At 39.2% G+C, this 26,396-nt stretch overlaps 1 protein-coding gene across 1 annotated transcript; it reads left to right on the top strand.

Annotated features, from left to right (window-relative positions):
• The first annotated feature begins 5,597 nt into the window (after nt 1–5,597).
• Dapl1 (death associated protein like 1) lies at nt 5,598–26,053 on the top strand. Its single transcript, XM_070035584.1, has 4 exons — nt 5,598–5,694; nt 14,120–14,207; nt 17,104–17,164; nt 25,777–26,053. Exons 1-4 carry the CDS (start codon nt 5,637–5,639, stop codon nt 25,891–25,893), a joined length of 324 nt encoding a protein of 107 aa, XP_069891685.1. The 5' UTR covers nt 5,598–5,636; the 3' UTR covers nt 25,894–26,053.
• Nucleotides 26,054–26,396: the final 343 nt, after the last annotated feature.

The raw sequence follows: 26,396 nt of genomic DNA, 5'->3' as shown, positions 1-26,396 counted from the left end.
TGCAGAGGAATGGCGAGGGGAAGAAATGAAAATGTAGCTTTTCACTATAAATCATTTACCTTTCAAATCATATGAATGTATTACCTATTTAATAAATAAAAATGTTGCTGCTTGGGCTGGGAAGGTGGCTCAGTGGTAGAGTGCTTGCCTTGAATTCGTGAGTCTCTGGGTTTGATTCCTCAGCACCACATAAGCAGAAAAAGCTGGAAGTGGCGCTGTGGCTCAAGTGGTAGAGCGCTAGCCTTGAGCTGAAGAGCTGAGGGACAGCACCCAGGCCCAGAGTTCAAGCCCCATGACCGACATAAAAAATAAAAATAAAAAAATGTTGCTGGTGCCAGTATGTCATACCTCAAATCCTGATTACTCAGGAGACTGAGGTTTGACTATCACAGTTCAAAGCTAGCCCTAGCAGCAAGGTTTATGAGACTCTTTTTTTTTTTTTAATTTTGTTGGTCGTGGGGCCTGAACTCTGGGCCTGGGCGCTGTCCCTCAGCTCTTCAGCTCAAGGCTAGTGTTCTACCACTTGAGCCACAGCACCACTTCCAGCTTTTCCTGCTTATGTGGTGCTGAGGAATCGAACCCAGGGCCTGCAAGGCAAGCATTCTACCACTGAGCCACCTTCCCAGCCCTATGAGACTCTTGTCTCTAATTAATCACCAAAAATCTGGAAGTAAATGAATGAGAGGATTTTCCCAATAGTAGGATAGGACTTCATAGGAACAGGCCAGATCCTGACCACTGGGACTCAAGTTCATGAGAAGGAGCCCCAGAAAACCAACCCAGCACCCTCTCATACACCAAGAATGTTACTACTTAGCTCCCATTGCACTCCATCTATGGTACATATTATGAAGGAGCAATAGAGAAATAATGAGTGAAGTTTAAAGAGAAAACAAAGCAAGCGAATTGCAATAGACTAAAAGGAAAAATATTACAGTAAAAGCTGCTGAGATTGTTTTGTATATCCATTTCAGCTCTAGTTTTTATTTATTAGGGAGGGAAGCCATCAATGGAGCAGAAAGTGGCCCACAAAGGGTCTGGTAAATTTCCATCTCCCTCTTTCTCCCCAACTCCTACTCAGTTCTTTGGCTGTTGCTAATGATTTGTTACTTATATTCCCAGATTGACTTTTCAAATCGGTATTTCAATCCTGGACAATAATGATTGACCAGCAATGAGCCAAGCATTTCTCTGCAGCCTTGTTTTGTTTGGCAACTAATTTACTTCTCATTAGCTCTTTTTATGCCTTTTTCCTACCTGTAAAATGGGATGAGTAAATTTTATCTTTATAGAAGTGGAAAGACAGAGGATTGCAAAAATTAGTGATTTTGTAATCTTCTCAAGTGACTGTCTATAAACAAGTAATCTATTTTATCTGCTATGTAAACATATTTGCTTCTTGGCTCTAACACCTAACACAAAAACTTCAAAACCCCAAGGCAAGAAAAATTATTTTTTGTTGTTTGCCTTGTTATCAAGATTGGGTGGCTTCAAAACTATGCTTATATGTCATTCCTGCACCCAGAATTGAGCCTTGTTTGGTGCCAGGGAAAGTCTCCTGTATACAGAAACATCTGTGTAATAACTACCAGGAAAAACTCTTATAACTACATGCAAAACATTCTCAGGGTCTTTGCTTCAGACACAGTACATTGAGAAGGAAGACAAAAAAATCTGTTTTAAGAATACCAGGAATTGATGATGTCTTTGGATAAAAGGAACGCCCCCAGGGTTTTGCAGAAAGAGAAAACATTCATTCTGCATCTTAAAAACAAAACAAAACAAAAAATCTAGTAAATATGTCCAGGCAGCTTACAAAACAGGGCAGAACCCCTGAGAAGAGGCTGTCTTCTAAACACAGAACACCCACACTCAGTTGGTTTTTCTACCTGAGGTTTCTGACACAGATTTCTCATACTTTCAGAAGCTGCCATTAGATGACCCCATATAATCAACATTAAGAAAAAGTTAAATGGAAAAACGAGATGCACACCACAAAAACATGAGCACAGGAGGAATGTAATCATGTCTCCTCAGACACAAATTAAAAGAAGAAAGTACCGTGATGAAAGTGAAGCTTGAGTAATGCCATCAGTGCTATATTTTATGCTTTCATTTAAAAGACAAAAGGCAATCTGGCAACCTTACCGTGGTGAGAATCCATTTTTACTAGACTGTGGCATTACACAGCACAATCCCAAATACTTTGGTCTTATGAGGAACGACTCTCCCACTACAGTTAACCAGACTAATGTTTCTTTTAAAGGGTAGTTTATAAGCCCATTCAAAGGGTAATAGCATGTTGCCTTCCTTCAGGGTGACTTTCATCCTAATGGAAATGCTAGTGCATCCCAAAGTAAATAATCTGGGCTCCACTTAACTCAAAATGTAAAAACAGGTCTGGGCTTTTGATGACTAACATAAAGTCACAGCATGGGAAAAAAGAACCTATCACCCTCATCACTGCCACATTTAGAGTTGAGACTTGGGACTTCTGAGTCCTGTGGAGACAGATATTGAAGTAGATCAAGCGTGCACTGAAAGAGGCCATCCTTGGGCCCCCTTTACTCATATTTTATGTTTTTTGTTATTGTAAAGGTGATGGGCAGAGTTACAGTTACATCAGTCAAGTAATGAGTATATTTCTTATTGTACAGTGTCACATCTTCCCTCGTATTCTCCCATTTTTTTCTTCCCGTCTTTCTTCCCCACAAGTTATGGAGTTCATTTTCAAAATAGTATCTAGTGAGCATCACTGACGCATTTACAGGTTATATACCACTCTTTTTACAAAATCCTCTTTCCAAGTCCTGTTATCCTTCAGAATATTTTCCACTTGTGGGTAAAGGAAAAACCAGTGGTCATACTGACTTCTATAGACAGAGAGACCCTTATCCAAAATGCTTAGGATCTCAAGTGTTTCATATTTTTTTCAGCTTTCTACATATTTGCATATACATAATGAGCTACCTTGAAGGTGAAACCCACGTCTAAACATAAAATTCATTTGTGCTTCATACACATCTTATACACATAACCTGGAGGTAACTTGCTGCAACATTTTAAGTAATTTTTATGCATGAAACAGCTTGTAAATGAACAACCAGGAGTCAAGTGTGGAAATTTCTATTTGTGTCCCATAGGTGCTCAAAACATTTTAAGACTTTCAGTAGGGATTCTCAAATCTGTGGTCCATGACCTCTGCGTTAATGCTTAGAGATTCCTATGGATTTCTAGTTGTTTATCTCATCCTATTTTCTTGGTTGTTTCTCTTTTACTACCATGTCCTGGACATCATCAATTCTATTACCTCAGGTAACTTTTCCAACTTGGATTTCAAGAGCACAAACTGTAAGGGGTATGCCTCAGGAGACTGTAAGAACAAAGCTTTCCTTCATGGAAGTGTGCATACTGGATCCATGTATTGAAGGCTCTACTTCTGAGTGATGTGTCAGGAAGCCTGGTTAACAACATTACTTAATGGCTAAATACAAAAACATTTGCTCCAAAGCAGCTCTCTTTGCCTTGTATTCTGGTCCCTTCATGTGGCCTGGGTGTTATGCTGCAGACCCATGGAGATTAATATTTGAGCCATAAGCTGGAAACAACTTACATTTCTAGACAATCAAATTACAATGGTTCAAATTAGGACTTTTCAGCTCAATCAGAAGGCAAAACCACCAAGCTTTTATTTCCTATACAATATTTAATAAATTTTGAGATATCCAATACATGATTGTAAAAATAGGCTCTGTATTAGGCTATTTTTTCCCTAATATAGGTTAATGTTCGTGTTCTGAGCATGTTAAAGGTAAGCTACAATCTTTTGTAGGTTGTGTGTTAAATGCATTTCAACTTACATTTTCAAGTTACTGGGTTTATCAAAACATTGTAATTCTCAATACCATCCATATTGAAGTTTAAATGTAATTAAAATGAAAAGTTTAGTGCCTTAGTTGTAATGGCTGTATTTCAAATACTCAAGTCAACATGTGGCTTGAGGCTACCATTGTAGTGAGAACAGATATAAAATGTTTCTATCACCTCAGAAATTTCTATTGAACAATGCCACAATAAACTTTGCCAACCATGGAAGGAATCGTGTTGGCCTTCTCATTCTGTCTTCTACTTCCCCCAAGAGACTTCAAGATCTAAGGAGAGCACAGGTAGGGTGTCACCTCTGAACCTGGCTCCCACACCCAGCCCTGCAGGGAGGCCCATGTACAAGTACTTGCTAGATGGTATGGATATTCCCTTCTCTGCTCCTCAAGCACACACCTACCTCTGTAACCATTCTGTATTAGCAAAATTCCTTCCCCAAGAAAATTTGAACTGATTTTACTGACTTGAAAAGTAATGGAAACCTGATGCCATTATGCCTGAAATCCTAGCTACTTGGAAGACTGAGATCTGAGGACCCAAGTCTGAAGCCATCCCAAGCAGAAAAGTCTGAGAGATTCTATATCCAGTTAGCCAGCAAAAAAGTTAGACTGGAGGTCTGGCTCAAGTGATAGAGTACCAGCTGTGACCAAAAACTGAGTGAGAGGGAAGGCCTTGAGTTAAGCTTCAGTATGGACACACACACACACACACACACACACACACACACACACACACACACACACACACACACATACACACACACACACACACACACATACACACACACACACACACACACACACACACACACACACACACACACACACACACTGGCTCATCTTCATGTTCTTACCCATATTCTTTGAAGAGCACTTTTTATTTGACTTGCAGACCAGATATTGAAGACCATATGTTAATATGCTAAACCTTGGCCCTTGCAGACCAGATATTGAAGACCATATGTTAATATGCTAAACCTTGGCCCTGTAGTTAAAACATTGTCTAAACTTAAAGGTATATCTTTTTATTTCAATAAAACTTGCATCTGGTGATTTTCAGTCTGCCTTGTCACTAACTTATTACTAGTTTCACATCATTAGGTATTATTTGAAAACGTGATTTACATTTTGTACTACATTGCATTTTTTGTCACTACATCTTAATTTAAATAGCCTCCTGTATTTTGAGGCGTTTATATTGACTCCCATCAAAACAAAAGAGAAATACACGATTCCCATCCTCTGTGCATATCTCCAATAATTTTCTTAGTAAAAATACTTGTGATTGCAATGGGATAGACAAAGACATAGTGCTGGCTTGTAACTGTCTCTTCAAAAAGACCGGAGTGGTTGAAGCAAACATCTTGTCTTGCCCTTGGTATCCTGCCAGGCTATGACAAAGAGCCTGTCACACTGGTACACTAGACTAACAGGAGGAAAGAATAGTTGGTGATGAAAAGAATTCCACCAAATCCCAAGAGTCTCCTCTTCTGCCTGGGACAGAAAATCAGAACATCCTGTCCCCTGTAGATGTCTACCATGCCTTTTTAGATGAAGAGGAAAAAAGTTGCCTTTGAAGAGAAAGTTTACCAAGGAGATGCAGGCTCCCACAGAGCTGGGTGACAAACCCTGTTGCTGCTCAGCAAAGCCCTCAAGGGGCCCCTCCCCTGCCAGTATAAAGGCAAGGTGCTGGGGCAGCTGCAGCTGGCACTCAGCCTCCAGAGCACTGGCAAGCCCCTGGCACACACACACACCATGACGAATGAAGTGCAAGTTTTGCTGGCCCCGCGGAAAGGGGGGCGTCCTCCTGCAGGTAGGCTCCCACTGGTCCTCTGGCCTACAGATGGCTCCAGCAAATGCCTCTGTCTCATCAAAGCCCACAGAACCTGCTCTCCACCCCCAGCTGAGGTTCCCCACCAGCCACGATTTCCTTTTCAGCCTGATTCCCTCCAGTGTCTTTCATCCTTCTTACCTGGTGTGTAGAGCCACCTGGGGATTTTGTCAGGCCCCAGTGCTACACTTGCCTGCCTGTAGCCTGCTATGACACAACTACACCTGCATGATTCGCTACCTCCCCCTTGAAGTCCCAGCTCTCAGACTGTCTGCCCACAATTTCTGTATCTCATCTGCCCTTGTGCCAAGGCAAAGCAGCTCCCCCACAGATAATAGCACCCCATCCCTCTCTCCTCAGGTTTTGGGGTTGGGTAGTCTAGGACGTAGTTTGCCTGTCAAACTGAGAAGCACTTTTTAAACAAACACAAGGATGGGACTCAGGGGCGATGGTTGGAAAAGGTAGCTATCAAGGGGTTTTGCAAAGCCTCCACAAATAGAATTTTTTTAATGCTATTGGTATCAGTTCTATTGTACTTCAGCACATGTTCACATAGATTGGCTGAGGTGTACCTGTCTATTTTTAGTCTTTTCTTCTTTGAACTGTCTTCCTTCTTTTTTTCCTTAAACAGGATCTCACAAGCAGGACTGTTTGGTGCCTGCCTTTCTCTACTTAAAAAATTGAGTTATTTGTATAATTCTGTGCACCTCCAAGTCCAGGTTCAGTATCTCTACTGCAGATGTGACAGCAGCTGGGGAGAGGTACAACCTTCTCAAAGCGTCAAAGCCTGACCTAGTTTCAGGGCTTCTGGTGGGTAGTACAATGGAAGGGCACTGTGGCCTGATTTTCTTGGGCAGTCTACTGACTTGTTTGTAATTGCATTTAGTGACATTTAACATTATCTACATTTAAAGGTAATGATGATACAACTTAATGGTAGGGAACTAGATGTGTAAATTATTAGAAGGGAATCTCAGCACATTTATTTTAAGAAGGGGGAAAAAAAGACAATGTTCTCTTCCAACCACTTCTACCCCCAATCCTTCATAACATGATCAAGCGAAAATCTGATTTGCTCCATTATATTTTTACACAAGAAACACAGAGATAACTTAAACCAAATGAAAGTTTGAAACCACCAGGAACTTTCTGTCCCCACCATTAATGATTGCTAATTACTCTGTGTACATAGCACACCACGACTCCATCAAGCATGTCACGATGCCTTTGGCATGACAATTAATTATTATAAACTGTGACACTACAGATAAGAGGTTTGGGATAATTAGAATGGAGATGAAGGCAGACTTTTGCCTCCCCACTGAGCCCAAGGGAACAAAGAAGCTTCACCCTTCAGTTGGTTTCACTGCATTTTTTAAGTTTGAACCAGTTTGCAATAACACTAAATTTTATTTATGGAGTAAAAATATGTAGATGCTAACATACTATCTTCACCCAATTTTTACAAGCAAAATACAGATCTGAGAAATGGAAAGCCAATAAGGTGTAATGGAAAAGATGTGCTATGACTTTTGGAATCACACAGAATGAGATTGAATGTTGCCCTACATCTCTGAGCCTGAATATTCTTTTTTCTTTTCTTCTTTCTTCCTTTCTTCCTTCCTTCCTTCCTTCCTTCCTTCCTTCCTTCCTTCCTTCCTTCCTTCCTTCTTTCTTTCTTTCTTTCTTTCTTTCTTTCTTTCTTTCTTTCTTTCTTTCTTTCTTTCTTTCTTTCTTTCTTTCTTTCTTTCTTTCTTTCTTTCTTTGCCTGGATGCTGTCCCTCAGCTCTTCAGCTCAAGGCTGGCTCTCTACCACTTGAGCCACAGCACCACTTCTGGTTTTCTGGTGGTTTATTAGAGATAAGAGTCTCACAGACTTTGCTGCCCCAGCTGGCTTTGAACTGTGATCCTCAGATCTCAGACTCCTAAGTAGCTAAGATTACAGGCGTGAGCCACTAGCACCTAGCTAAGCCTTAATTTTTTGTTTTTTGTTTTTTGTTTGGGGGGGGGGGTCTGGTTGTGGGGCCTGAACCCTGGGCCTGGGCGCTGTCCCTCAGCTCTTCAGCTCAAGGCTAGAGCTCTACACTTGAGCCACAATGCCACTTCTGGCTTTTTTCATTTTGCTTATATGGTGCTGAGGAATCAAACCCAGGGCCTCAGGCATGCAAGGCAAGCGCTCTACCACTAAGCCATCTTCCCAGCCCCTAAGCCTTAATTTTTCTAGCTTCCAAAAGGAGATATAAATAATATCACTATAGTATGGTTGTTATCGTGATTATTAGGGCCAATAGGTTTTTTTTATTGTTGTTTGAGTGTTTTTATTTTTAACATAAAATAAGTCAATCTGAGGTTTGAACTCTCACTCACATGGCTTGCTTGGCTAACACTATACCATTTGAGTCATGCCTCCAGCCTGGCCTTTTGCTAGTTAGAAGTGGAGTCTCTCAGATTTCCTCCTCTCTCTCTCTCTCCTCTCTCTCCTCCCTATTCTCTCTCCTCTCTCTTTTTTCTCCCCCTCCCCAGTCTCCACCCTTCCCCAGCTGGATATGAACCAAAGAACTCAGCCTCCTGAGTAGCTAGGATTATAAGCATGGGCACCTGGACTTAGCAAAAGTAATAGCTTATGTAAAGTGTCTGTTACATGAACATTGACCCTTTAAAAATGCAGGCCTATTAAAATACCTTGCAGTCAAAAATGATGTTCCTCCATTTCAATACCTCCTGAGGTTGGAGTTGCATTAGGCCTTGCTACAAACATCAGGACAGCAAGAAATTGCAGTGGAAATTATACTTGTGCCTGCTGCATCATCATTAAAAATGAAGCTACTCAGAAGTCAGCCAACTGTAACTCTCCCACCTACGTGTGGAGTGCTTAGAGGTTTTTCTTTCATGTGTATTATTGTAATATATTGCACCTCTGTTAGTCCTGGTTATACATTTATGCTGTGAAACAAGACTACATTAAACATAAGGTGGCCTGGGCTCTAGGAAGGATAGCTTTGAATTGCCTGCTTTTTTTATTTACCTCACTCTAAGTTTTAATAAGAACTCCATTGCATGAACAGCAGTACCAAAAATGTGAGAGTAGAAGGAGATCCAGATGAGATAAACACAGATGAAGAGAAAGATTAGCAGTCCTTCATCAATTTGTCTATATTCCCTGTGCTTCTAAAATTGATTTACAATTGAATCCAAGCCTTAAGGGGCTAACACTGAATCCTTAGAGAAACTTTCTGGCTCGTTAGAGAATGGAAAATTTTGGGAGAAGAGGTTTGCACAAATGTGAAAATTAATACAAAACCTGTTCAATGACCGGGACTACATAAGGGCCAGTGTCATTTTAAAAACAAAAACAAAATAAAGGCTTGATTCTCTCAATTCTATCATCTCAATTTATGCGAGTTGAAGGGGACTGACTTATGAAGTCAAAGAGACGGATTATGAGATGCAATGTCCCAAACATCACAGGAGATGAGTGTTTGACTGTAGGAAAAGCTGCTATTTTCTCAGTGCTGATTGGGGACCTGGCATAGCACAGGCATTCTAGATATGGCAGCAGCCCTACAGATGGATGACAGAAAAGCAAACTGAGTCTCGATGGGATTGAGGGACCAAAGCCACACAGCCCTAGGGCCATCGGAACTGGGATTGAAAAAAAAAAGTTGGGCCAAGTACTAGTGGTTTATACCTGTACTGTTAGCTACTCAGGAGGCTGAGATCTGAAGATCACAGTTCAAAGCCAGCCTGGGCTGACAAATCTGGGACTTTATTTCCAATGATCCAGCAAAAAGCCAGAAGTGGAGTTGTGGCTCAAGTTGTAGAGTGCAATCTTAAAGGAAAAGTGAGAGCATGAGGCCCTGAGTTCAAGACCCCTCCCCCCCCAAAAAATAAAAGAAAGTGAGTTAGTTTGGTGCCATTGCCCTCTTGCTTAAAAACACCAACTTGTTCTGCAGTCTTTGCTTGTTGAAGGTTTTGTTATTGGATCTTGACTGACTGAAAACTGAAAATTTACTGATAAATCAGCTGTGAACACCAAGTAGGCATTTTGCAAACATTTGCCTTTTTAATTTTAAAATCTTCAAATAGAAATTCTTGATCATAGGTAGAAGGTGTTGCACCAACTTTTGTGTCTGCTTTTTCCACAGAGATAGGGAAGAAAAAAATTCTAATTTTTCTTGTAGGCTTCTTTTAATCTTGACTACTCTCTACCTCTCCTACCCCTCCCCTCAAAAAAAACCATACAAACTGTCTGGAAAAATCTTAATTCGAAAAATTATTATATAGAATTCAAAACTACAAAGCTTATATTCAAAAATTTATAAGCCACAAACTCTACCACAAGTTCAATTTTTATACAAAGGTAGGGATTAATTTCTCCCTCTTAAATTTGTTTCTAGTTTCAAACACTCTACCATTGAGCTACATTTCTACCTAAAATTTTGCTTTTCTAATGAAGCTATCTTAAAGAACATCTTTTATACTTTATTTTCTAAATCATCTTATTTATTGCAAGGTCCTAAAGTCTTAAGTATTTATACTCAAATTTTACTTTTCTCACTAAAATGTTAAACAGTTCATATTTTACTTTGCTCAACTCTAGGTGATCTTTCTACAAAGTCTCAAGAAACATGGAGTTATGAAATGATTACAATTTTAAATATTTTATTTTGGATACAAGGAGATCTTGGAAAGATCCTTTGAGCCATACTTATTTATTAGAAACAAAATGGACCAGAACATAATTGTGTTGTGTTATAAATGATGGCTCATCTAGATCCTGGGAAACCAGTATGACCAATGTTCCCAAAGGAGCTTTGAAGATGACCTCCCACAAACTGGTTCCATCTGATGGAATTACCCCAGGCAGTGAGAGCCATAATCCATAATTCAGTGAGCACATCACACCGAGGATTTTACTTTCTGCTTTTCTCTACTGTATGTGGATGAGAGAGGAGGTTATCTCCTAGAACGGAGTTGGTAAAAAGAACTGTAATCTGGAAATCCAAGGTATGGTTTCCTTATGCTTCCTAAGCACTAAGTTATCATCCACAGCCCCAAAACAGAGAAGAGTTAAAGGCTGCTGTATGGTAGAAAGAATCTCCTTAGGAAGGAGCTTTGATTCCTACCCTCACATTACTCTGTTTTATTGTTCTTAAAAAAACTGATCTTAAGAACTGGACACTGGTGTCTTATGCCTGTCATCCTAGCTACTCAGGAGGTTGAGATCTGAGGATGGCAATTTGAAGCCAGCCCTGGAAAGAAAGTCCATGAGACTCTTATCTCTAATTGATCACAGAAAAGGCTAGAAGTGATGATGTGGCTCAAGTGGTAGAGTGCTAGCCTTGAGCAAAAGGAGCTCAGGGACATTGCCCAGGTCCAGAGGTCTAGTCCCAGGACTTACAAAAAAAAAAAAAAGGATGTTAAGAGTCGTGCACTGGTGTCTGATGCCTGCAATTCTAGTTATTCAGGAGGCTAAGATCTGAGGACATTGTTCAAAGCCAACCCAGACAGGAAAGTGAAACTCTTATTTCCAATTAATTAGCAAAAATGCCAAAAGTAAAACTGTGATTCAAGTGGTAGAGCACTAGCCTTAAGCCAAAACAGTCAGGGATAACACCTAGGACCTGAGTTCAAGCTCCAGGACAGGCACACACAAAAAATTAATCTTAAGATCCATTGTACTCATAACCTGACTTATGAAATTGAAACCTCTTTGTGAATTATTTAGTACTTTAAAAATGATCTATTATTATGTTTATGTGGGCTTTTAATCTTTCAGCATTTATTTCTCTGCTAAGAATTCGATCCCAAAGAGGAGAGTGATGGATTTTCTTTTGGAGATAGATACAAAGAGTTAGAATCACAGAAAAGACTTTATCATCATAAAGATTATATAGCTCAACTTCTATCAAATTCTGTACAATCCTCTGGTGTTCAGACAGGTAGACTTCTTTCCCTCACTTTAATATATCAAGAACAAGTAACTCATTATTGTGGTAGGCAATACATTTCACATTGAATAACACTACAAATGTCTGCAATGCACAAACATTACCAACAAAATAAAGAAAAAGCAGTAACTGGTACAATAAAATATTTTATATTTGCAATGAATCTCACAGACAAATAGCTCCTATAAATCAATAAGATAAAGATGGAGAAAAGACCAATAGGAAAAAAGACCAAAGGCTTGAAACAGTTCATAGAAATGACTCCCAAAGAAGCTCAAACTCTAATAACAAATGAGATACCATATTTTATTTTTATTTCTTAGTGGTAGTGAGGTTCAAATTTAAGGCCTCACACTGGTTAGACAAGCACAGTATCACATTAGGCCATGCCCCTGGATTTTTTTGCTCTCATTATTATTCAAACATAGTCTCAGGTTTTGCCTAAACCACAATCCTCCTATTTATAATTCCTGCATCGATGGAAAGATAAATGTGTACCACCACAGTTAGATGAGATAAGGTCATATGAACATTTTTCTCAGGCTAGCCTCAAATTGGAGTTCTCCTAATTGATCTCAGTCTCACAAGTAACTAGGATTTCAAGTGTAATCTACCATGTCCAGCCAAGATGCCCCTCTTTTCTTTAACTTAGTAGTTGACAAAATGAAATGTGTTCTAGCTCATAGTTACTAGTAATCTTGAGGAATGATTACTATCACCTTAATGAATGAGATTATAAACTGGTACAAGCTCTGCAGGAGACAATTTGGTGAGATTTAACAAAATTCCAACTGTACACACTCATGGCTGGGAGACAAGACTCCAGTGGTATAGCACCTGCCTAGCGAGTGAGGGACTCTGGGTTTAAACCCCAGCACTGCCAAAAACAAAAACGAAAAACTCCCAAATGCACATACTTTTAAGAGCTAACAAGATCATTTCTAGGAATTAATTCCACAAATATATATTTGTGGATACATGTATGGATATATCTATATATGGCACAAATTATGTATAACCAATGCAAGATTGTTGTGCTAGCAATAAATCAAAAGCATGAAATGTTCAACATTAGCACACTGGTTAGGTAAACACAGAGAAAGTTTGTATAATGGAATTCTAAAATAGACACTAAAATGAAAGACACAGATATAAATACATAAATATACAACTTTCTCCAATATACAAGGCTAACTGAAAAAATAAAGAATATGTAGGAAAAATATTATTATCTGTTACAATTTTCTAAAAATGACAGAGGCTGGAAGTATGGCTCCAAAAAGTGGTAGAAATCCTTGCATAGCTAGCATAAGACTCTGAGTTCAAATCCTAGTACAAGAAGGAAGAGGAAGGGAAGTAAGGAGGGAGGACAGGAGAAAGAAAGAAGGTGGAAAAAGAATATTTGTGAAGACATTAAAACCATATAAGATTAGCAATATCTGTGAGATGATGTGGGAGGCTGGGAAATAATGGCAGGAGGAGCCTGTAAATCTTTTTATGCCTTTTGAATTGTATTCAAAAATCTTCCTTCATGAATTCCAAAAGGAGTAGATAATAACTTTCAAAAAAAACTATGATAAAGTCAATTCACAAAGGCATTGAGAAATAGGTTTTCTTTATTTCAGAAACTTTTGGGAACTAGTTGCAGAAAATTGTCCATGTGGCATTTCCATAAAAAGAATGAACAAGTTCAAACAAATCAATGTCCATTTAGCTGTTTCTCATTTCAGCTTGTCAGATTTTAGATGTATGATTTTCCTGGGAACCGAAAAAAGTATTTGCTTTGACTTGCAACCTGAAATGGGTTGTTCTTTTTCAAAAGTTGATTTCATCTGACATGGTTAAACACTTGAATTACTGTTAGGTCATCTGTAGCTTAATTAACACTAATTGATCTCTTGAATGGCAGAATTATTAATTCAATTTAATTACTTATTATAACCTCTGAGCTCAAACACACAAAAGTTTGGGATCTGGGATGGAAGATTGGCATCCGGTGGAATTTGAAGCACCTCTGTTGAATTGCACGGCTCATCTCTCATCTCTCAGAATCTAGCTTTTGGAAGCTTTGGTTGAAAAAAATGCAAGCCATGCAAAAACTTTAATCTTGTGGGAAAACAGAAGGTCACATTGTGATTGTGAAATGCTATCATGAAGAATGTAATTGGCTTGATCACAAAAAAAAAAAAAACGGGTTTTCGGTGGAAAAACCTATGGGCACATGTTAATTCTTCTCTCCAAATCTAAGATAAAACCTGCTTTTTCACCCTTGGCTCCACCTCTCTCAGTATAAACCAGCAAACCTCAACCTTTCCTGTCACCCACTTTTTAGTGGTATTTTAGGTAACAGTTTCAAGCTTTAAAATAGAAACCTGGAAAATATTTTCAAAACTGACATCATACCTTAAATGGCAATCCTGTTCTAATTTCTATATGGATGTGTATTTGTTTTATAGTAAAAGCTGGAGGAATGCGAATTTCCAAAAAGCAAGAAATGGGCATCTTGGAGAGACACAACAAAAAAGCAGGATTAGAGAAATCAAGGTAGGAATTGCTTAATCTCTTCTCCCTTAACACCTTGAGGAGCTTTAAATGGCTCTGCTTTCAAAGTTATTTTAGAGCAAACCAAGGTCCTAGATGTATTTGGGCAGCCAGCCAAGGGTGGAGTGGCAGTGAGTGTCTTGATAAGTATTGACTTGAGTTACCACCCAGAGGACTCTCTGGGCCCCACCATGACCCCTACCTATCTCCTAGCTCCTGCAGTGAACCCAGCTACCTCCTACTTGGAAAACATGGTTCTAAATGTATCCAAGCCTGATGCACACCTGTTTATCCCTTTTTCCTTTCCCTATAGTGTCCCTGGTCTAGCCTTGTTTTCATAACATGCTTTCTGCTGAAGCAGATCTCCTAAATTAAAAACAAATGCTTTTTCTCCTGTTATTGTTTTGAATGTATTACTCAATTATTTAAGAAATAACAGCCACTATATTTGGCAGACACACAGCTACTGAAAGGTGCACAGCTACTGAAGCTGGTTTCTCCCTGATCCTCTGCCAGGACCTGAACACATTGGCTATTCCTAGAGCCAAGCCAAGAGGATGGGCTGGATCCCTTGCACAAATGGTCCAACCACTCACTCCTTAGCCTTGGCTAAGGAAACCTGTGCATCTCAAGAGAAATAAGCATACAAAAAAGTAGTCTAATGAGGGGTTCTTGAAAGACTGAATTCAAGATGGTTTATATAGATTGGTGGATGAGTGATTCAAAAGAGTTGATAAGTGAGGGAGGATGGAATGGGAAGGGGAAACAAAGGAGGAGGCTGCAAAGCTTGATAAGAAATGTACTCATTATCTTGCCCATGTAATTGTAACCCCTCAGTACAGTATTTTCACAATAAAAAAAAAGAGTTGATAAACAGATGTTCAAGGCACTTTAAATCTCAGAGAATCTCTGCAATATTAAATTATTTGTAAATGACTTTTCAAGTTTTCTTTCCAATTCCTGGTGAGCAATTTTTACAGAACTCCCCATCTCTCCATTGTTAGTATGAAATACTGATTTTCTCACAATAGCAGATAGTGGTTTGATTCTTCTACTATCAGAAAATAGCCAGCCCATGATGAAAGAGTGAGGGGTGCACAGTATTTATCTTCCGATCCAGCATCTTGGGCAGTTACTAAAACAGCAAATGCACATTGTAAAGGGGACCAGACTGTTGTTGACTTGCAAGCTGGTTAATTTAGGAAGTCTGTTCTGTTTCTAAAGCTCCACTCAAGCGTAAGCCTTGTTTATTGTCACACCAGTTAACATGTCTGGGCCAGAGTCTCAGGCACTAAAGAATCTGGGCTTGGAAATGACTTCTAGCAGGCAGCCAATGGACAGGTCATTCATTTCTCTGCACCTCAGAAAAATGGGGACTCATTGTGAATTCAAACAGTGCAGGGGAGTTGGCTGGAGAGTAATAAAGCAGTGATTGGAACCTTCTTTTAAAAACTCATTGTTTTTTAGTAGTTATTAGAAAGAACTTAAACAGCAAATGGCAAGAAAGAACAGTCTCTTCTGCTCTAATTGCCAGTGACCGATTCAAATTATAGGAGACTTGAAGAATAGAGAATGGGTGAAGGGATTTTTAAAGAATAACCAAAAATGACAAATACAAAATGGCCCAGCACCTTGGAGCTGTGACTGCATTGACTCCATGGTAAATCCTCCTGTGCTATTCACATCTCCTACTCTGGTGTGTGCTCTATTTTCATGGACGAGCACTTCTTAGAGAATAGCTTTATATATATATATATATATATATATATATATGTATTATATATATTCCATATATTTGATATATATGTATATATGGAATATAATATATTGTAGAATATATTATATATAATAGGGTGCTGCCCTTCAGCTCTTCAGCTCAAGGCTAGCGCTCTACCTCTTGAGCCACAGCGCCACTTCCGGCTTTTTTCTTTTTGCTTATGTGGTGCTGAGGAATCGAACCCAGGGCCTCACGCATGCAAGGCAAGCACTCTACCTTCCCAGCCCCAGAGAGAGAATACATTTCTAAGCATCATCTATCTATGTCTATTCCCTAATAACTTCTGCTACCCAATATAAACTGTCCAGGAAAAAATATGCCAAGCACATTTTCCTTCAAGAAATTGTACCTCAGACTTGACCCTGATTGAAAATTTCCTACAAAACAACTTGACCTGAGAGAATAAAGCCAGATACAAAAGAGTACATGTTACAGAGGTTCATTTGATGAAATCAAAAATCAGAACTAACCTATGGGCTCTAAGTCAGAATAGTGTGAGCTTTTGGTGAGTAGCTGATTTGCTAAGTGGTTCCAGTTTATGACTATTTACCTAGCTATGCACTTCAATGGGAAAAAAACACAATTATAATAGTAATTTGGCCTACAATGCTCATGTAGCACATGAATACACAGAAACAGAATGTTCATCTTCTAGGTATGATTGAGCAGAGTGAAACTTGAAGGTCAAGGAGATAGCCCTCTGTATAAATCATTTAGTGTGAGCATTTTATTATTGTGTATGTGTGCATGTGCGGGCACACATGCATGCATGCATGCATGCACGCACGCACGCACGCACGCACACACACACACACACACACACACACACACACACACACACACACACACACACGCATGTACCAGCACAGGGGCTTGAAGACAGGGTATGGTTGCTGTCCATTAGCTTTTGCTCCCAAAACTACCACTCTATCATTGAGCCACAGTTCCACTTCTAGCTTTCTGTTGATTAATTGGATATGCGTCTGGTGGACTTTCCTGGCCCCAATTGACTTGCCAGAGACCCTCAGATCTCAGCTTCCTAAGTATCCAGGATTGCAGGTGTGAACCTCCAGCTATTGAAAAATTTTGAGTCTTATTTGAAGTTTCTTTTCATCTTGACAGTGCTATTGCAAATGTTGCCAAAATACAGATGTTGGATGCTTTGAATGACACACTGGACAAGGTAAGCCATATGCAGGTGACTTATACAGTGCTTTACTGAGGTATTCACCCAACAGATCGGACGGTTGGGGGGGGCATGGACCACCAAATATTTTCCCACCCCAGAGATTTGATTCCCATGTGAAAAACTTACTGCATTTGGTCAGAGAAACAGTATTCATTTGAAAAATATGATAGGAAATAAAGTGAGAATCATACTAAATTGGCAAAACTTTTCCCTCTCAAATATTTCTGGGAAACACTAAAAAATACAGCCAGTCTATGTTGGAAATTCAACAGTTTTTGACCTCCCTTTCACCCAATATTCCCATAAGGAAATGTTTTATTTAAGGCAAGGATGGCTAAAGAAGATTGCATGATTTAAGGCTACAGAAATCCTGGACATTACTTGGGTTTATCCAGTAAAGTTTGCTTATAAAGATAGTTGACCAGTGCTATTTTTACTTCTATATTTAGAAATTTACCAAGTTACCAGTGTAGTTTTGGGAGATTCTTTTGTTTTTGTTTTTGTTTTTGGTAAGTCGTGGGGCTTGAACTAAGGGCTTGGGTGCTGTCTCTGAACTCTTTTGCTCAAGGCCAGTGCTCTACCACTTTGATCCACAGTGGCTTTTCTGTGGTTAATTGGAGATAAAAGTCTCATAGACTTTCCTCCTCAGGCTGGCTTTCAACCACAAATCCTCAGATCTCAGCCTCCTGAGTAGCTAAGATAACAGGCATGAATCACCAGTTTCTGGCTAGCAGTATGGTGTTTTAGAGTCAATAGTTTATTCCTAAATTTTGTAGACAAGTATAGTGAGGGCTCTCACTCCATGGCAAGTACATTCAAGGTAATAAAGAACCTCTCTTCTGCTCCCCCCTACATTCATTGAGGGGACAGGACAGGGTAGCCTCTGTAGAAGGGCACAAGGCTACTAGAGTGGAGTGTAAAACCTCTCTCTCTCTCTCTCTCTCTTTCTCTCTCTCAGCATTTCTAAGAGTTAATCACTTCACTTAGTCTGAAATAAACAGGTGAATAGAAGAAAGGGCATACAGATTTATTGTAGGCACAGGGGCATCACAGGGAAGAAAAGTGAGGATTAAGCAACCCAATGAGACTTAGAGGCTGCCACCTTCAGCTTTATTGGAGAAAGGGAGAGGAGGGGAGGAACATGAACAATTTAAAGTGGAAATGCCGCTCTAATCTTCCTTCCTGTGATATGCATACAGTTCCTTGTTTGTTGATTAATCTGAGGAAAGAATTTGTCTAGAAGATCTGGCCATTGGGTAGGTAACAGTGGGACTTGAGAGAAAGCTCCTTCCTACAGCTGCTGCTCCCCAGGTTCTTGCCAAAGTCCTATACTTAGAGTATTGTTTTGTCAAAAGCAAGGGTCTGACAACCATCAGTTCGACCTTATAAAAACATAGGAGAGAAACTCGTATGTTTAGGGTCCCCACTCAGTGCTGTTGACAATGTATCATGACCCTGAGCAAGTTGTCTCTCCTGTGCTTCACTTTCCTCATTTGTAAAGCAGGGTAAAGAAGAAAATGGAGCTTGAAGGGCTGCTGGGTGAGGTAAATGAGTTCCCAGACAAGAAGCTCTTTGGAGAGTGTGAGGTAGAGTGATCTCTGTGCGCTCTCTGTGAAGGCTAGTTGTATGACAATGAAATGAACAAGTTTGTCTAAAGCACATGACTGTTCTGGAAGAGTGCAGGAGTAAGCTCTTGATGGTGAGTTATAGCTACAGTCTTCTAAAATGGTTTGGTTCTCCCATTTAAATTTTGGGGTGAAGTCACAAATGACTCTCAGCCTCCTTGGCTTTGGAAGCCAGGCTGATTAATGATCCCCACCAAGGTGATGCGCTGCCACCATGGTAGCTTACGCTTCTATTCCTGTTCCCTGAACCCCTTGCCCTCAGGGCAATAACTACCACCACTACTACCACCACCACCACCACCCCCGCTCATTTGTAACTACAATTGTGAAGAAGAGACTCTTCACCTAGGAATATATATGTTGAACAAAAGAACCTTTCACTAATTACTGATCATTTTTAATGCTAGATTACATTGTGTTCTTATAAACAGATAGGTGTATGTCTGTGGCATGGAAGGTTCTTTTCTTTTGCATTAAAAAGCTATCATTTATTTCAGAGATTAAAAAGAGTAATCTCTTCCCCAGTAATTAATAAGTCATAATAAGTAATGTAAATGATAAGCTATGTTTAGAAACCCTAAGAGACTATTAATGGCATGCTATTGCAAATATTTTTTTACAGCAGCTATACCTATTTAAAGCCAGTGCGCACCACAATCAGACTGTAGCTAAGGGTATGAAGCCTCCTGGCTCTGACAGCAGGTTCTCATATCTGCTTAGTACCTAGGCTGGCTCTGTTACTCACTAGCTATGTATCTGTGGGCAGTTTTCTTCTCTTTCCTCATCAGTACATGCATCCTCTTCATAAGAAAAGTGTGTGATAGTAAAATGAAGTCATATACTAAATACATGCAAAGTACCTAGTACAGCAAGCCTTCAGGCAGTGTTCACTTCTGTTCCCGGGCATGCATCCAACCTTCTATCATTTGGAATCCCAAGCAAAGGATAAGAAGCCAGAAGCAAAAATAAGCTCCAAGATTACCATAAGCGACTGTCTCAAATATGGAAGTTAATGTGCTAAGAAAAAAAAAAGAGAAAAATCTGCCTTGAATACATAGTTCAACCTATAGCAAAGAGTGATTCATAATAAAACTCTGGGGTTGAAACCCACCAACTAATAGATCTGTGAGGATTAGTGGCTATCACGTATGGGGACAGGAGAGGGAAGGGGGGAATGATGGCATGGTCCTATGTGTAGAGGGGGCCATGGAAATGCACTCATGAAAACTCGGTAAGCAGAATACTAAGATAGGTAGTTCACTATGCGTGAATTTGACCTTGATTTTAAAAAATGAAACGATATGCCATATAACTATATAGACTAGTACCATAAAATCAAAAGATATAAATGCTGAAATAGAAATATTACTTGAAGCTGGGCATTAGTGGCTCATGCCTGTAATCCTTGCTATCTAGGAGGCTGAGATTTTAGGATTAAGGTTAGAAGCCAACCTGGGCAGGAAAGTCCATGAAAAAAACAGAAGTGGAGTTTGGGCTCAAAGTGGTAGGTCACTTGCCTTGAGGAAAAGGCTTAGCACCCAGGCCCGGAGTTCAAGTTCCACAACTGGAAAAAAAAAACACTTCTTGGTAGATTTCCCCTGTATTACGGTGTCCCTCCCCTCCCATACTATTTATTGTCATGGAGCCCTAACAATAAACAATTGATCAGAAGAAATATAGGGTATAGAGTAGTAGAATTGAGGTCATTTGTGAACATTTATTCCCATCCTCCACTGAAGTTACATCTAGCCCCTAGATCCATGTTATTTCTGATACTGATTGTAAGAATTTAAGAGTCTAAGTCAACCTCCAATTATTAGGGACATCAACTATTCAATCACAGCAGAAAATTCTCTCTGTATGCTATTCATCTCTGCACTTGAAAGCTGTCTTAAGGCTTAAGATTGAGACTGAAAACAATTCCCAGAGGATTGAGATTATACAAATCTAAATAAGAGTCTGAACTGCTATTTCTCACTATTTCCTTGCTGTTACCTCATTTCTCCACATAGACTCCTTTCTCCCACCCCACCCTACTTCTCCTTTCCCACCTATCTCTCCAGCCAGTGCTTCTCATCTCTCCTGTCCCAAGTAAAAGTATTCCTGTTGTCCAGTACTTAATCACATGCTATGATATTCCTGCACAGAAGGTAATATGAAATGCAAAAGCTCCTTGGATTAAAAGTTTTTCACACCTGATCTTAAACCAAGTTCCACCCACTACTTAAAGGTTATTTGACCTTTTAGAAGTCATGAAATTCCTCTGAGATTTGTGGTTCCTGATTTACTTTTTTAAAAAAAAATTACAGCCGAGGGCTGGGAAGGTGGCTCAGTGGTAGAGTGCTTGCCTTGCATGCTCGAGGCCCTGGGTTCGATTCCTCAGCACCACATAAGCAAAAAGAAAAAAGCCGGAAGTGGCGCTGTGGCTCAAGTGGTAGAGCACTAGCCTTGAGCTGAAGAGCTGAGGGACAGCGCCCCGGGCCCAGAGTTCAGGGACCACGACTGGACCCAAAAAAAAAAAATTACAGCCGAGAGTGAAAGAACATGACACTGCAAAATATTAAATCTATGAACAGTCACGTAAGTTAAATTTGGCAATAAGTGTGACACTTCTCAGCACTGAAAGTATTCAGTTAAAACATTAGTAATGGAGTTAGATTACTGGGAAGGGGGAATGTTGGTGCCTGGTTAAAGTTCAGACCTTTTTTTTTTTAACTCGCCAGACTTTGGGTCACCACTAGCCAAAGTCAGTAAGAAGCCTGTGAAATTGAATCCTGGAGAAGAAAAAACTTATCAAAGGCATCTACAAATTTTAAAAGGTTCTTCTTGTTCTGTAGATGAACATCAGTGTAGGAGTATCCTTGAATTTCATTGATGTGAACTGAATGTTTGAAGCATGTTGCTTAACAGGGTGCGGAAATTTAAGGGCCAACTTTGGAGTTGGAAATTAGCACCCCTGAAAGATGAACGAAAAGCTCGAGACTGCTCCAGCTACCCAACTTCAGGTTCTAAAACAAATACTTTTATCACACTTCTTTCACTTTTCCTCTGAAGCTAAAAATATACCTTCTGAGATCCACAGGCACTATACTCAGCAATGAAGGTAAATTCTCAGTGTGGAATCTTCCTTTGTTCTGCCTTTTGTTGTTGTTGTTGTCACTGGTTTGTTTTGTGGATTTGCTTTTCAAGACTGACTCACTCTGTAGTCCAACTGGTTTCCTACTTGCTATCATCCTAACTATCCTTCATTTTCCCAAGTGCTGGGATTACAGGTATGTGCCACAAGGCCTGGCATGCTTTCCATTTTTAATATGTTGCCCCAGTGAGGAAGCCACAGCAAGACAGAATGGACATATATTTCCATAGTGGGTTTCATTAGATTCTCTTATTCTAATGAATCAGACAAGAAACACATTTCATTGTAGAAGCACTATCATTTTACAAATCCAACAACAAAAATTCTAGAGTTTCACCAAAATTTCCAGATTAAAAGACAGCCCATTGTAGGTTGTACTCTGGAAAGCTGTTTCTATTTATTTCTAGTTCAGACTTCAAAGTAAATTTTCCCTGTCTCCATTGATATAAACTTCATAACAAAGAATTGCTGCACTTGGTGACTGACCTAAATGCACTTTGCAGTTTCATCAAACCTTCGTAGACTGTCCACCAAACAACCCCCAGTGCTTCTACATCAGCATGGTCCTGATTGACAGGAATTGACTCTTCTTCTGTTTTCATATTATCAAGAGTTGCTGTGAAACTTGGCTGCAGGATCCACAGAATCTGTATACTTGTAGCTTAATAATTATGGGCAATTTCCCTAACTTTGTGAATTGATCTGGGAAAATTTGGGAAGAAAAAATAAATCAACAGGACTGAGAAGGAAGTGGAAATAATTCTGGCAAACAATCCACAGGCCCCACTGACTAACTCAGTCTTCCAATTATTCCAATTTGTAATATTTCTCTTGTAAGGAGCAGTTGAGCAGTGCTTTTAGAACTTTAGTTGCATTCCTTAGTTAAAACATAATTTGTAACATTTATGCATCACTGATGGGTGCATAAAATGGTACAGATGCTACAGAAAACAAGATAGTACTTCCTCAAAAAATAAATAAGCCATAGAGCTGCCAGATGATAGCTTAGTTCTTCTTCTGGATATACACAAAGGAAATGAAAATAGGGACTGAAGCAGATATGTGTGTACCAGTGTTTATTACAGCATCATTCAGCCAAAAAGTGAAAATAGCCCCCAAGCTTCTGTGGGTGGATGAATGGATAAACAAAGAGTGGCATATACTACAATGAAATGTCATTCAGCCTTGAAATGGAAGGGAACTATGACACATACCATACCCGGAGCGAACCGTAAGTGTACTCTATGTAAGCGAAATAAGCCAGACATATAAATAAACATCTTATGAATCCACTGCTTTGGGAAACCTAGAACAGTCAGACTGATAGAGGCAGTAAGTTGAATGGCAGTTGCTAGAGACTTGGGAGAAAAAGAGCTTAGAAATGTTGTATAATGTTGTATAATGAATATACATATAGTTCCTTAGTAGAGTTTACATTAGATTCTTTTATTCTAATGAATCAGACAAGAAACACATTTCATTGTACAAGCACTATCATTTTACCAAGTCTAAAAGCAAAAACTCCAGGTTTTCCCCCCAAAATTGCCAGATTAAAACACAACTCACTATAGGTTGTACTCTAGAAAGCTGTTTCTATTTATTTCTAGTTCAGATTGGGATGATTCCAAGTTTCATATTGTGATGATAAAAATTCTGGAGATAGATGGTGATAATGGCAGCAAATCACTGTGAATTGTGTTTACATTAATGCAATAGACATGTACATATACATAAAAATAGACAATTCCATGTTACATTCCCCTATAACTTTTTAAATGACGAAGACAATGTAAGCTCTAAATTCTGGGGATTATCTGGAGATGATCAAATAATAATAAGTGTTAAATAAGCAGTAAGTATGGACTAATACACTAACTTACTATTTTTTACTGTTTCCTTTCTTAACTCCACCTATCATTTCTCATCCTTAAAGAACAATCTGTGGCTTTCTCTATTGTAGTCCCTATATATCTTCTTGTCCCACACCTTAGCTATTTGCCCCATCTCTGTTAGACCACACTTACTTGTTTCCTTTCTTATGCTCTTTTCCCTTACATTTGACATTAAGTAACTTACCCGATTGTTTTTCGCTGCATGGAATTTCTTGAATGTGATTTAAAACTTGCCTGAACTATGCCATCTGTTTTGGTTGAAACAACAATAACAACAACAACAACAAAAACCCCACCTAGTCTGGAAGCATGTGAAAAGGAAGACAAGGCAAAATACTTTATCCTTCTCACACTGTAAAATTCACCATCCACACCAAGGAGTATTGTCCTGACCAAAAAAGGTCCCCAGCTCCTTTTCAGACTCTAAAGCAATGCACATAACCAATATCTGAATTATGTTGTTCCATTGATCTAGAATGTCAGCAGAGATCATCCTTGAGTTTATTTAGTATGTAACTTATACCTACTTATTGTAAAAGAACAAAAAACAAAAGTAGGGAAATAATAAGTATAACAAAGACTAAGAATTGCTCAAGCTACTATGCCCGAGAGATAATCATTGATAACACTATAATGTGTTTAATTTTTTTGAGATGGAGAAGAAAAGACATTTTGGAGTCAAGTTTCACATGAAAGAGACTGCTATGTGCTCTTAGCTTGGGCTAGGATATTTTAGAAGAGATGTAAAGCACATATGTTTTCCATGGCTTAGCAAAGTCCAAACAAACCATAAACAATGTGATGCTTGGGGTCATGAGCAGTTTATCTCTTCCTTTTATTTAATTTGAGTGTCAGAGCCAGGCCATCTAAGTTCAATAATGATTAATTAGCTTCCAAGTGAACCCTTTCTTTGCTGGCTTGGGGAGGTATCCTGAGGTACTCTCAGGCAGTATTGATGAACTTGGAAATCAAAAACTAGAATAGACCCAAAAGGTCATTGGGTTCAAACTGTTCAAACGTAGTTACGTGTGCAACATTGAGTCTCAGCTGGACAGCTGCCTCATTGTAAGCTGCCCTTAGTGCAAATTCCTTGTGGTCTCTTGGTTTCACAGGAAATTTATTCTCTAACAGTCTCGGGCTATGTTCATTTAAATCCATTTAAGTCTTCTTCATAGATGTCTTGGGTAACTTTTGTTACCCGAAGCCATTTAGCTGTTTCTGTTTTCTTTCATCAAGCTATTTAGATCAAATAATATGGAATGATCTTTATACCACATTAACAGAAAACATTGCGATGTCAAATGCTTTGACATCACAAACAGTGTCACTCTTCCAGAGGCTCTTTCTTTCTGATCTTTTGACAGTTAAGGAGATTTCTCTGCCTCAAGATTTTGCCCAGTGTCCCGATTGCTTTCTTAGGATATAGTGACCAATAAATGCATACTGAATGGCTTCAAAATTGCTAAATTTCACAGAGCACTGCAGATGTAAATTACTATTTTCTACTTTTTAAACTTTTCAAAACATGATAGTTGGACATGCAGATAGGTGTATATATTAAAATCTGTATGTATATTATAATGTTATATATGAATATGTGCATATGTATGTGTATATCATGTACTGGTTTTGTTTTGGGGTGGTTGGGTTTTTTTGAGTCAGGATCTTGCCCAGGCTGGTACTCAAACTCATGAGTGCACCAACATGCCAGGCTCTATAGATCTATATCTTATAATTTGAAATTTTAAAGACATGTTAATGAGGTAAGTGCCAGTTTAACACATGCTTCTGCGGGTTCAAGACAGGATATGGTATGGGAAAAAAAAGGTATTATCAAAGAAATAAACAAAACCAGTGAGATTTCCCTGACCAACTACATTGTTTTCTACTACTTTAATATTTCATGACAAAAAATTCAATATGCTTATTTCTTCTTCCCTTCTCACCTTTTAGCTCAACCATAAATTTCCAGCTACAGTGCACAAGGCACATCAAAAACCTACACCTGCTCTGGAGAAGGTCGCTCCGCTGAAAAGGATCTACATTATTCAGCAGCCTCGAAAATGTTAAGCCAGGACATAAAATACAGCCGTCTGCCAGCTGCCTCAAGCATCTGACAGCTTAGCAAAAAGACCAAACCTTCTGTAGGCCTACTATACTTGCTTGGTAAATAATACAGCTTTTGTATCTTCCCTTCTGACTTTAGATAATAAAGCATCCCAGACTGTAACTCCAGTGCATTCTGTGCCCCTTCTCAGTGCATGCCAGGGTCCAATGGATGATTACATATGTAATTCTATAGAGTAAGTGAGGCATCTTTGCCAGCATACTGAACCTGCATTAGTCCATCCATACTGTATTCTCCTTGCAGGCCACATTTAGAGAGCAGCACACTGAGCTTTGCAAAATGGGGTGGTGGAAAAAAAGAGCCAGTTGCTCTGGATTTTCAGTTTTTACTTCTTCATTCTGATGTGAGATTCTAGTCCTTTGGGATTGTATAGTATAATACAATATGGCTTACCATGAGAGAATTCTGTGGTGATATGGCCACACATGCAGGAAGGCAAAGAGGC

This window comes from Dipodomys merriami, unplaced genomic scaffold (genome assembly GCF_024711535.1).
Source record: "Dipodomys merriami isolate MVZ:Mamm:240054 unplaced genomic scaffold, mDipMer1.0.p SCAF_1, whole genome shotgun sequence".
In the NCBI taxonomy this organism is placed as follows: domain Eukaryota; kingdom Metazoa; phylum Chordata; class Mammalia; order Rodentia; family Heteromyidae; genus Dipodomys; species Dipodomys merriami.
The sequence above is the reverse complement of the archived record's forward strand: the minus strand, read 5'-3'. Positions and strand labels throughout refer to the sequence as shown.